We start from the raw sequence: 12,310 nt of genomic DNA on the forward strand, positions 1-12,310 counted from the left end.
GAAGGCTTGGGATCTGAATGGGAACTTGCCAAGTGATGACCTCCTCCCTTTCCTTATCCCTGTCTTTAAGAGGTTTAACCTCGTCCGGCTTCTTGACAGAGGAAGAACCTGATGAAAAAGCCAAAGACAGCGAGTCTCCCCTTTAACTAGGGAAAAGACATTTAAGCACCAACTTATTCTGTTGGTTAATAAAAGCCCTGCCTCCAAAGGAAGCACAAGTCTCGCACTATGTTCAGCTGCTCTGCCCTCAAGCAATAAAAGCATAGATTTTGAGGACCTGGGGGGAGGCATCTTTTGCCTGCAGGCACTACAGTTTTTAAAGCCAGAGGACTTGTTGAACATCCTAGAAAAATATGCATCTAAAATACTTGTTAGCAGTACTGCTAATGGACTTGAAGGTACAACAAATGCCAAGCCGCAAAAATATAATTCCAATACAACTTTCAAAAAAGGAGGTATAAATATATCTATACATATTATTTAAAGCTAGACAGTAAAAAACAGGAACTACCTTTTTTGTAGAAGGCAGGGGTGAAAGGGTGGGGGGACCCCCCCCAAAGATTTTATAAAAATGAAAAGTAATGAAACTATCTAGAAGTATGCAACACTATGAATAGAATCCTGATAGAGATATTCTACGAAATACCGATGAAGAAACATTTAAGAAATTAAACACTTGTTTGAATTTGAGTGGTCAGTCTTCGCAGATCATGTTTTGACCCTACAGGTAAAGCAAACGAGATCTGGGGTAATGCAGGGATGAGAGGGAACTATGGGTAGAGGAGGAGCCTGGGCCCTAGTTCCAACAACTTGAAAGAGGCATGGAGGCCAGATCTAATAACCCATACTCTGCTGACAGAAAAGACATCAGATTTAAAAAAAATAGTCAGGCTGGGGCTATTTTGCAAAACAGTGACTACTTCCACGACTGAACTGATATGGAGTTGAATCCTCAAGCACTGTTTGCAGGGATTGGGGAGTGGACTATAGAATTGGACAGGATGAACTCCGTAACAGAGCAAAAGAAGGCCCTTGATGTTAGAGCCCGTATTACAAATCAGCCCATACAAAGTATTATGCAAAAGCTTTTATCTTTTCAAATTCTTAAAAACTGGATTTCAGAAGTTCTCCCTCAAAGAATAGTATAAAGTACTCAGTTCACTGCTATTTACACATATTGTAAACCCCAACAAATACAACAAGAACAATTTTAGTCTTCAGTACTTAACTCTGAGAACGAGATAATCCCCACTTAAATGGCAAGCCATCATAATGCGCAATAAGCAAATTCTATGACCATATTATGACACAACAGCCTACAAATGTTGCAGGATTAAAAACATTTCTTACCAGGTTGAGGCTCAAAATCTTTCAAGTTTACTTTATACTCTTCCTCATTGAGGTATTGATGTCGACCCATCATTACAATGGCAAACTTAAACTACAAGACAAATATAAAAACAGAAAAGTAAAAAACATGAAACCTATTTTTTCTCTGCTCAGTCATGATTCAAAAGCATGGGTTTTGAAACAGAATTAACAATATTATGCAAAGTCAATAACTAAAAGGAGGAACGGCACCAAAGCAGGACTTATACAAGGAAAGGTCATCTACTATGATGGAGTACAGTTGTGCAAGATTACTCACCATTACCTTAATGTTCAATTACTTGGATCACTGCTACATTCACATATGAGTGGTAAAAAGATGGTACAGGTGGATGCGAGCCTTTGGGCTAGACTTAAAGAGCAATCAACTGTTTGCTAGGTGAGAGTGAGGTGGGCCCTTGGCTCTCTCTCTCTCACAGACACGCACGCAGACAGGATATCAACAGAAGTTTTGCTACAGGAGGAAGTATAAACCTATGTCAAGTACACCTGTATTCTACAACTCAAACAAATGCAATTATTTGTGAGATTATATCAAGATTTCAACTTTTTTTCAGTTATATATTCCTATTTAAATTAAATGACACAAATTATTTGTTTAAACTTTAAAGATTTTAACTATGTAATTATTCAAGAGATTATATTGATTCCAACATTTTTCTTTTTTTTTTTAAGTTATTAACATTAAATGTCACAAAAAAAAGAAGTTATATACTCACCATAACATTCCATCCGAGTAGTTCTACTTCATTTGCTTTCAACCTGTGGGATACCGGATCAGAGCCGGCAAATTCACTAGCATCTGCTCTGAGCTCCAAGCTCCTCCCCTTACCCATAATGCACCTCCACTACCTTCTACCCCCAGATCGAGTTTGCTGACCCTTATACTAACAACCCGACCTGAAAAATACTTTATGACCTACAACTGCAGCCAACAGGCTGTTCATATGATAAGGTCAGCGGGAAGGAGGGAGGGATGGTTGAAGACAAATGAAGTAGAACAACTCAGATGGAACGTTATGGTGAGTGCATAACTTCTTTATCTGAAGAAGTTTACTTCATTTGGTCTTCAACCTGTGGGACAGAGTCCCCAGCTACTAAACTCCTGAGTGGCTCTCATGTAAGGATATTCCCGGGGCACCGCGGAACCAAAGGATGCTCTCCTTCTAGAAGTCAAATCCAATTTGTAGTGAGAAATAAAGGTATGAGATTAGGACCAATTAGCTGCAGAAAGTACAGTTGTGTACACTTAACATAAATGTAGATGTTCGAGTGTATTCACTGTTGCAATCATTACATCTGGGTAATCTGCTGGCAGGTTGGCCTCAGTCGGCCTGAATTCCAAAGTCTTGGGTCCTGCGTCGGTTGCTGCCTCCTCTTCCATGACGTCAGGGGTATAAAACAGGCAGCAGAAGCCATTTTCTTTAGTTTTTCTTGCCCCAGAAGTCAGATGACCCCCAAAAGGGTAGCAAAAATATATATAAGCTATATATACATGCAACAATACAAACTTTACCTTCATCTACAAGCAAATACTCCACAAAGGCTATAGAAGATAGTGAAGGAAAGAAAAAAGTACAGTTGTGTACACTTAACATAAATGTAGATGTTAGAGTGTATTCACTGTTGCAGTCATTACACTTGGGTTATCCTGCTGGCAGGCTACCCTCAGTCGGCCTGAATTCCAAAGTCTAGGTCTGGCGTCGGTTGCTATCGCCTCTTCCCTGACGTCAGTACGCTAGGGGTATAAAAGATGCAGCCGACGCCATTTTCTTTAGTTTTTCTTGCCCCAGATGCCAGGTGCCCCCAAAAGGGTAGGCTAAAAATATGCCAATAAAACATGCATGCACCAAATGTGTAATACCTTCATCTACAAGCAAATACACCACATAGGTTGTATAGATTAGAGAAGTGTAGATAAGTTCCAGCAAAGAGATGGGGGATGGTGGGTGGGTAACCTGGACTGCAACAGTGAATACACTCGAACATCTACATTTATGGTAAGTGTACACAACTGTACTATGTTCTTAGTGTTTCACTGTTACAGTCATTACACTTGGGTTGAATCCCAAAGCTATGGTTGGGAGGCTGGAGCTAAATAGCATTAGGAGCGGCTATGAGGCCCTGCAGAACTGCAGTGGCAAAGCCTGCCCTGGATTTAGAGTAGAGTGGTAAATGATCGTGCTTTGTGTAAAGGTGTGCACTGAACTCAAGGTAGCAGCCTCTAAAATGTCTTTGGTTGGTACTCCCCTGAGGAAGGCTGCTGAAGTGGCTGCTGCTCTGGTAGAATGTGGCCTAATGCCCTTAGGCAGTAGCTTGCCATGTTGTGAATAGCAGAAACGAATGCAGTGCCCTATCCACTTTGAAATAGTCTGCTTTGACATGGCCTTTCCCTGTGAGCCTGCAGCATATGCCACTAGTAGTTGCTCAGTCTTTCTGAAAGCATTGGTTCTGTTCAAGTAGAAGCGTAGCTGTCAGTGTATGTCCAAAGAATGCAGAATTCTCTCCCCCTTATTCTGTAGGTTTGGATAGAAAGTAAGCAGATGAATAGTTTGGTTAAGGGCCACACTGGACACTATCTTAGGCATAAATGTCAGGTTTGTCCTCAGAGAAACCCTGTCTGGATAAAAAATTATAAAAGGTTCCACAGCCATGAATGTCTGTAGCTCTGAGACTAGTCTTGCTGAGGTTATTGCTAGGAGCAGAGCTGTTTTCCAAGATAAAAACTTTATATCAGCTGTAGCGGCTGGTGTTTTTCCAAAACATAATTGAGGTCCCATGCAGGTACTGGTGATCTCCTTGGAGGCCTTAAGTTTTTGGCTCCTCTGAGGTATTGCCTTAAAGGATGAGAAAAGATTGGTGGCTCTGTATTGTAATGAGCTGAAATGGCAGAGGCATGAATTTTATTTGATGAAAAGGATAGGCCTTTGTCCAGCATCTCAGTTAAGTATTGCAAAATCTGAGGAATATTTGGTACTGCTGTGTCAATTCCTTGTGCGTGGTTCCAGGCACAGAATCTCTTCCATTTTCCAGCATAAGATTTTTTCGTACTAGGCCTCCTGGCCTCCAAAATGACATCCACCACCACTTTAGTGAGAGGTGTGTTTTGTATGACTACATTATCCGCCATGCTGCCAGATTTAAGGTTTTGAGTTGGCTGTGCAGGATCTGAATGTTTTGTTGGGACAGTAGGTGAGGTATTTGAGGTAAGGTCCAGGCTGGGCATTGAGACATGTTCCTTAGGATTGGATACCAGTACTGGCGGGGCCAGTCTGAGGCAATCAGTATCATTTTTGGCTTCTCTAGTCTGACCTTTAGGAGTACCTTGGGGAGGAGAGGCACTGGAGGAAAGGCATATACTGTTAGGTTTTTCCAGCTGAAAGATACGGCATTCACTTTCCATGCTTGTCTGTGATAAGTCCTTGTGCAGAATCTCTTTACTTGGCAGTTGTGAGGAGAGGCAAATAGGTCTATGTCCGGGCATCCCCATTTCCTTGTTATCATGTTGAAGACTTGTGGATCCAATTTCCACTCATGGGGATCCATAAGGTTTCTGCTTAGTTCGTCTGCCAGAGTATTTATCTTTCCTGGCAGGAATTGTGCCTGCAGATGTACTTGGTAAGTCAATGCTGTGTCCCACAAAGTCATGGCTAGTCTGCAGAGGGGGTAAGAATGAGTGCCTCCCTGCTTGTTTATATTCCACATGACCGTGGTACTGTCTGTCTTTATCAGTAGTTGTCCCAGATGAAGTAGGTCCTTGAGAGCTGTCAGGGCATTCTGAACAGCTAGCATCTCTTTTTGACTGATATGTAGATGTATTTGGTTGGTGGACCATGTGCCTTGAATACATCTTCCTGCCATGTGTGCCCCCCAGGCATAATTTGATGCATCTGTTGTCAATGTCTGCCTGGCTGGGGGTAAGGTGAATGGCTGTCCCTTGTTCTGGTGACAGGCCTTCACCCACCATCGAAACTCCTGTTGCAGGCAGGGAATGAGAGTAATTATTGTTTCCAGGCTGTGACAATGCTGAGTCCAAACACTTTTTAGGTACCATTGAAGTTTCCTCATATGCAGTCTTGCATATGGAATTAGTAGAATGCAGGATCCCATGAAGCCCAAAGCCTGCAGAATTTTTCATGCAGATAACTGGGCCTTTGTTACCAACAGTTTGAAGAAGGTAGTCAGTTGCCTTTGTCTGGCGTGAGATAAGCCATCTGGGCAGTTGTATTTAAGCTTGCACACAGGAATATTATCTCTTGAGAGGGTACTAGTTTTGATTTTTTTCATTGACTGTGTACCCTAGGCATGGTAGTAATCTTTTTACAAACGCCAGATGCTGTAGTAGAATGTCCTTGTTATCTGCTTGAATGAGGCAGTCATCCAAGTAAGGATATATTTGTATTCCTCTGTCTGCAAAATGCAATTACTGGTGCCAAGCACTTTATGAAGACCCTGGCCGCAACAGATAAGCCAAAGGGCAGTGCAGAGAATTGATAGTGCATTGAGCCAGCTTTGAATCGGAGGTATCTTCTGCATGTTTGTCTGATTGGGATATGCCTCTTGAGTCTAAAGTCACAAGCCAAGCCTTCTTGCCCAGCATGGGCAGAAGCTGCTGCAAGGTCAACATTTTGAATTTTGGTATATCCAGATATGTGTTTAGAATAGATAGGTCCAGTATTGGTCTCCAGGCTTTGTCCTTTCTGGGTACCAAGAACAGTCTTGAATATAATCCTTGTCCCTGCTCTTGTTCTGGTACTTGTTGAATGGCCCTCATGTCCATGAGGGATGAGACTTGCTTTTGTGCCTCTGCCCATTGATTTTTTGGTAGGTCTGGCCAACCATTTGCCCTTGGCAGGGTATGAAAGTGAAACTTGTAGCCCTGTGACACTATGTCCAAGACCCATTTGTCCTGGGTTATTATGTGCCAATTTTGAGAAAGAAGTGCTAGTTTTCCCCCTAAAGGCACTGCCAGAAGATAAGTGCTTGGCGTAGGCAGGGGGAAAGTCATTGGGACTATTTCCTGTAAGGCTGTGATTTGTCTTCTCCACTTTAGGAGTTAGAAGCACCCCATTGTTTAGACCTGTATGTACCTTGGGGCTGGGATCTGCCTCTTGGGCATCTGTATCTGCCCCTTTGTGGTCTGTCTGACACTGGAAAGGACCAATTCTTTGTAGGCCAGTGTCTGCTAAATCTTGGAGGCTGTACCTGTAAGAAATCTTGACTGTTTGCATAGATTTAGCTTTGTCCTCCGTTTTCCTTAACACCTCTTCTGCTTTAACACCAAAGAAAGTATCATGCTGTAATGGAGCATCTAATAATTTTGCTTTAACATGATCTGGTAAATTTTGTTCCTTTAACCAAGCATGCCTCCTAATTACAGAACCCGTGACAGCGGCCCTACAGGAGGCCTCCAAAGAATCAAAACCACATTGCAAAGTATGCTTTCCAACTTGCTCAGCTGCATGCAATAAATCCTGCATTTCTTTGTTTTCTGCACCTTAAGAAATTATCAACATTTTCTGTTTAAGCAGTGACATAATATATTGCGGATATTTAAGCATATGAACTAGACAATTTAAAGACCTTATAGCCAAGGTAGCAGAGGTGTAAATCTTCTTTGCCCATCTGTCTAATGCCCTAGAATCCCTGTCGGAGGGGGTAGGGTTTTTTGCAGTGGATGCCTTGACCCCTTTGGGACCCTGAGAAATAGTTTCTGGGTCAGCAGCAGGATTCTTGAAAAGGAATTTATGAGAGTCAGGCACCCTGTAGTACCTGTCCGGCTTAACAGGAGCTGGAGGTAAGGAGTTAGGGGTCAGACTGGACTCTGAAATTACATCTACAATGTCTAACACAGGCGGAATAGCTAGGGGCCTGTGTTGTGGGAGTAAAAGAAAGTCCCTGAGCCTTTTCTTAGATTCAGAATAATCTTGGCTCTCCCAGTGGAAATGTTCCCTCATGGTATGCAAGGTTTGCCCAAAAGAGTACTTCTCAGGAGGAGAGGCTGAAGGGATAGATTCTTCAGCATCAGAATCCTCATAGGGAGGAAGAGAGTATTCCTGATCAGAAGAGGAATCTGAAGAAATTGGAACCTGATCTGAAGATTCATATTCTCTCTCTTGCCTAGGCCTCTTATCAGGAGGGGGATGGGAACCCCTGATCAAAGTAATTAAATCTTCGGCCATTTTGAGCATCTGTTTTTTGGGCATGGAGGCCTGACCATGAGGCTGTTGTACTTGTTTCTTTGTCTTTAAAGATGCTTTAGTCTTTGCCTTTGTAACTGGAGTCGCTTTAATGTACAATTGAGTAGGTCTGAAAACACCCTCAGAAGCCGATGCCTGCTCAGCGGCTCCAGACCCATCTGAGGGAACGGTTTCCGAAGGTCCAATACCTTGAGCTTCCAGCGGCCTAGGCAACTCCATGTGGGAGTCTGTAGTGGCCTGCGGGTCCAAAGTAGCGGGCGTCAGGGGCTGCGAAAGCGCCTTACTGAGAGCTGGCAAACCGGCGACTGGCTTAGAAGAAGCCTAGTCGTTGGTTTTAGATCTCGGATGCCTGTCCTTTCCTTTTTCTTTGTTTCTTGTGAATTGTGGTAGTCGGTTGGCTATCCGACAACATCGTGTAATTAAATCTTCTGCCAAAATAGTGAAAAGCAAAATCGTACCGGCGCTGTATAGTGCACTGGTTAAATCTAGCACAAAACCGACAACAAACAACGTGTTGGTCAGGGCCTAGGCAAGGAATACAGTAAGAATGAAAATCCTTATGAGGTATTTGCTTCCCACAAGAAATACAATTAACTTTTTCTGACATTGGTCTGGAGCAAGAAAAAAGTTTTCCCGAACGGGGTACTTGGCTATTAATGAAGACTTCGGATCTGAATTTCGAACACGAAAATCTCTGGAGTCGGCCGACCAGCACTTGCGAACTGCTTCTGCTTCGGGCACCACGCGGCAAGAAAGACGAAAGAAAATGGCGTCGGCTGCATCTTTTATACCCCTGGTGCACTGACGTCAGGGAAGAGGTGACAGCAACCGACGCCGGACCTAGACTTTGGAATTCAGGCCGACTGAGGGTAGCCTGCCAGCAGGAGAACCCAAGTGTAATGACTGCAACAGTGAAACACGAAGAACATCTCCAGAATAAAAGGGGGATGGCGGGCGGGTAACCTGGACTGCAACAGTGAATACACTCTAACATCTACATTTATGGTAAGTGTACACAACTGTACTATGTTCTTTGTGTTTCACTGTTGCAGTCATTACATTTGGGTAGAATCCCAAAGCTATGGTTGGGAGGCTGGAGCTAAACTGCATTAGGGGCGGCTATAAGGCCCTGCAGAATTGCAGTGGCAAAGCCTGCCTTGGACTTAGAGTAGAGAGGCAAATGATAATGCTTTGTAAAAGTGTAAAGAGAACTCCAAGTAGCAGCCTCTAGAATGTCTTTGGTTGGTACTCCTCTGAGAAAGGCTGCTGAAGTAGCTGCAGCTCTGGTGGAATGAGACCTAATGCCCTTGGGCACCAGTTTGCCATGGTGTAAGTAACAGAAACAAATGCAGTGGCTTATCCACTTTGATATAGTCTGCTTTGAAATAGCCATTCCCCCTGATCCTGCAGCAAATGTCACTAGTAACTGCTCAGTTTTTCTTAGAGAGCTTTAAGTCCTGCTCAAGTAGAATCTTAGTTGTCTGTGTACATCCAAGGAATGCAGAATCTGCTCCCTCTTGTTCTGTCGATTTGGATAAAAAGTTGGCAGATGAATAGTTTGGTTAAGAGCGACAATGGAAACCACCTTAGGCATAAATGAAGGATTGGTCCTGAGGGACAGCCTGTCTGGGTAAAATATGATAGGTTCATAGGTTCATAGGTTCATACTAGGCTATCTGCCCGAGGGCATTTACAAGCCTAGCCTATCGTTTTGTGGCTTACGCCACCCCTTTAGTATGGGGAACTATACCCCTTATTTTGCTGTGCCTCTGTCGAGCAGTGACACTGAGGTAATCCCTGGGGTATATCTGCGATCTCCCATCCATTGGTCAAGATTTCTCTTGAACAAGGCCAGCGAGGTGCTCTGCCTCACATGTACCGGGATTTTGTTCCACAGCATAGGGAGTCTTTGGGTGATGAATCTATCCCTCCAGCATGTCCTATTAATAGCCGTGTCGAGGTTTAAGTCTCCTGCCCTTGTGGCTCTGATGGATCTAGATTTTTGAGGTGAAGCATATTCATCAAATCTGGGTTTGACATGGCCTTGTATGTTAGGCAAAGGTCACCTCTGAGCAAGCGGTGGCGACTGAATAGAGCTGGAGTTCTTTCAGTCGGGCAGCATAGGACAGATTTTTGAGACCCTTTATCCTTTTGGTGAGGAACTTTTGTGGCCTCTCCAGCTGCTGCAAGTGTCGGGTCAGATACATTCTGAATGGGGCATTGTACTCAATCATTGGTCTGATGAGTGATGAGTAAAGGAGACTATGACCTCCCTTGATCTAGATGAGAATCCCTTCATGATAAGGTGGGCAATGTAGAAGGTCTTCCTAACTACTTTAGCTACATGGGTGTCGAATGACAGACTACTATCAACCTGGGTCCCCAGGTCCCTGATAACTTCTTCTGTGCACAGTGGATTGCCACCTATTTGGTAGCTAGGGTAACCTTGTTTTTCCCGAAGGGTATGACTATGCATTTTTTGGCATTTAACTTTAGGCCGTGGCTCTGGCACCAGTTATCCGTTTCTGTGAGACCCTTCTGAAGGATATCTGTGTCAGATGTGTTTTCTACTATGGCGCCCAGTTTGCAGTCATCTGCAAACTTTGTCAGCCATAACCCTCCTGTGTTTGCTTGTAGCGCTCAAAAGTAGATGCCAAACAAGAGTGGGCCCAGGACTGAGCCCTGTGGGACACCACTTGTGACAAGCTTTGAGTCTGACATGGCGCCAGCAACTCTGACCCTGTGGGTTCTGTCACTCAGCCAGTTTGCAACCCATCTTGTGATATATGGGTTAACATTTAAGCTGATGAGTTTTTCAATGATACCCGAGTGGGGTATTGTATCGAAGGCCTTAGCCAGATCGAGGTAGGCTGTATGGACTGCCTTTCCCTCATCAATGGCTTTGGTGACTGTTTCGAAAGTCAACCAAGTTTAAAAGGCATGATCTGCCTTTGACAAAGCCAAACTGGGTTGGATCCAAAGTCTGCAAATTCCCTATGTCTTTATTTATGAGGTCCATTATGATCCTCTCCATGGCTTTGCATATAAGGCTTGTCAAGCTAATGGGCGGTAATTTCCAGGGTCGGTGGAGGCACCGCCTTTGTGAAGTGGGACCACAGTTGCAGTGCGCCACTCCTGGGCGTATCCAGAGGTAAGACTTTGATTAAACAGCTGTCCTAGCTGTGGGTTTAATTCCTCATTGAGTTCGTGGAGCACACAGCCGGGGACACCATCAGGTCCCATGGATGCTGTGTTTTTTGCTTTGGAGAGCAGTTCTCATTTGCGCTGGAGATGTTTGGGGGCTGCAATCGTTTGGTATAGATATCTCTCCTTTTGCGGGGTTGAGGGGGAGACGTTTGCACTGAACCTGTCAGCCAGTATGTTGGCAATGTCTGTAGGATCAGTAATCTTCACATCATTTTGAACTAGTTCTGAGCATATCTGGGAGTTTCCGCCTAGGTTTCTAACATAGCTAAAGAAGGCCTTATGATTGTCTTTTGAGTCTTTAGCTATTTTTCTCTCGAAATTTGCTTTGGATGACTTTATGAGAGCTCTTAGTTTTTTACTTATAGTGATCAAGGGTGTCTTACCTTTTAAGGATTTTGCTCTATCTTGTAGTAGCTTCCTCCTTTTGTTGTAGAGTTTGTTTATGGCTGGGGTCCACCAGACTGGACGCTTGCCTTTGGTACAAAGAGTCTTTGTCTTGCTTGGGATTGCCTTATCCATGCAGTCCTGCAGGTGCTGGTAGAAGGCATTTGTAAGTGATTCAGCTAGAGTACTGTTTTCCATGCTCGGGGCCTTAAAGGAGACCACACTAGTCTTTAGAAGTGTGAAGTCGGCTTTTGAGAAGTTCTTTACTGTGGTCTTTTTATTTCAGGTGGGGTGGGATGAGGACCTCCAGCGAGATTAGTTTGTGATCTGATCTCACCAGTGAGGGTATACCTCCGGTGTTGAACATTGTGCTCCCATGTTCGTGATGATGAGATCAAGTATGTTATCTCCTCTTGTGGGGATGGTGACTAGTTGTTCCATGGCATTTGAGTTTATGAATTCCAGGAACTTTTGGGCTAGGGTGTTTGGGCTTGAGTAGTGTTCCCAGTCTATATTAGGGTAATTGAAGTCACCTAGTATGATGGTGTTTGGTGATACATTTATCCCTCTAGTGTTTTCAGGAAGGCCATGTGAGGTTCCTGAGTTTGTGAGGGTGGCCTGTAACATGCTACAATTTGCAGAGCAGTCTTGCCTACGGTTAATTGCACCTGGATGGTCTCCGATGCATCGTGCGTTGCCACTAGTCTTGAGGTGTGGGTGTCCTTGATGAATATGGATACCCCCCCTCCTTTCTTGCTATTGTCCGGATTTTGGGGCGGGCATGATATGAGGTAAAACCTGATAGCGCTGGGGTGCTCTCAGGAGCCTTGAACCAGGTTTCTGTCACAGCACTGACATCGATGTTCTCCATACTGAGAAGGGCCTCGAGTGCGTGCATTTTGAGATTTAGACTTCTGGCATTGAGCAGCATTACCCTTAGTTTTTTTCCTTTTTTGTGTTCTAGGGTGGTAGGTTTAGAATTTGAGCCTTGCCTAAAAAAGGCACTATGGGGTGGCAAGAGCCTTTGCCAATATCCGGAATCCCAGGGTGACAGGTGCAAGCCGTCCTTAAGCAGCGTGGCTTGTCCAGCATGTCATCCCAGGCAGACAGATACTGGATCCCCTTTGAAT

The 12,310-nt window shown here is 44.1% G+C and overlaps 1 protein-coding gene across 1 annotated transcript in view; it reads right to left on the reverse strand.

Annotated features, from left to right (window-relative positions):
- The window catches only part of USP7 (ubiquitin specific peptidase 7), a 3,814,244-nt gene that overhangs the window by 328,510 nt on the left and 3,473,424 nt on the right, over positions 1-12,310 (reverse strand). Inside the window, 1 exon segment of the mRNA XM_044088895.1 lies at positions 1,351-1,441. Coding sequence (XP_043944830.1) covers positions 1,351-1,441 — 91 coding nt within the window.

Source organism: Protopterus annectens, chromosome 12.part0 (assembly GCF_019279795.1).
Source record: "Protopterus annectens isolate FY-2018-M chromosome 12.part0, PAN1.0, whole genome shotgun sequence".
Classification (NCBI taxonomy): domain Eukaryota; kingdom Metazoa; phylum Chordata; order Ceratodontiformes; family Protopteridae; genus Protopterus; species Protopterus annectens.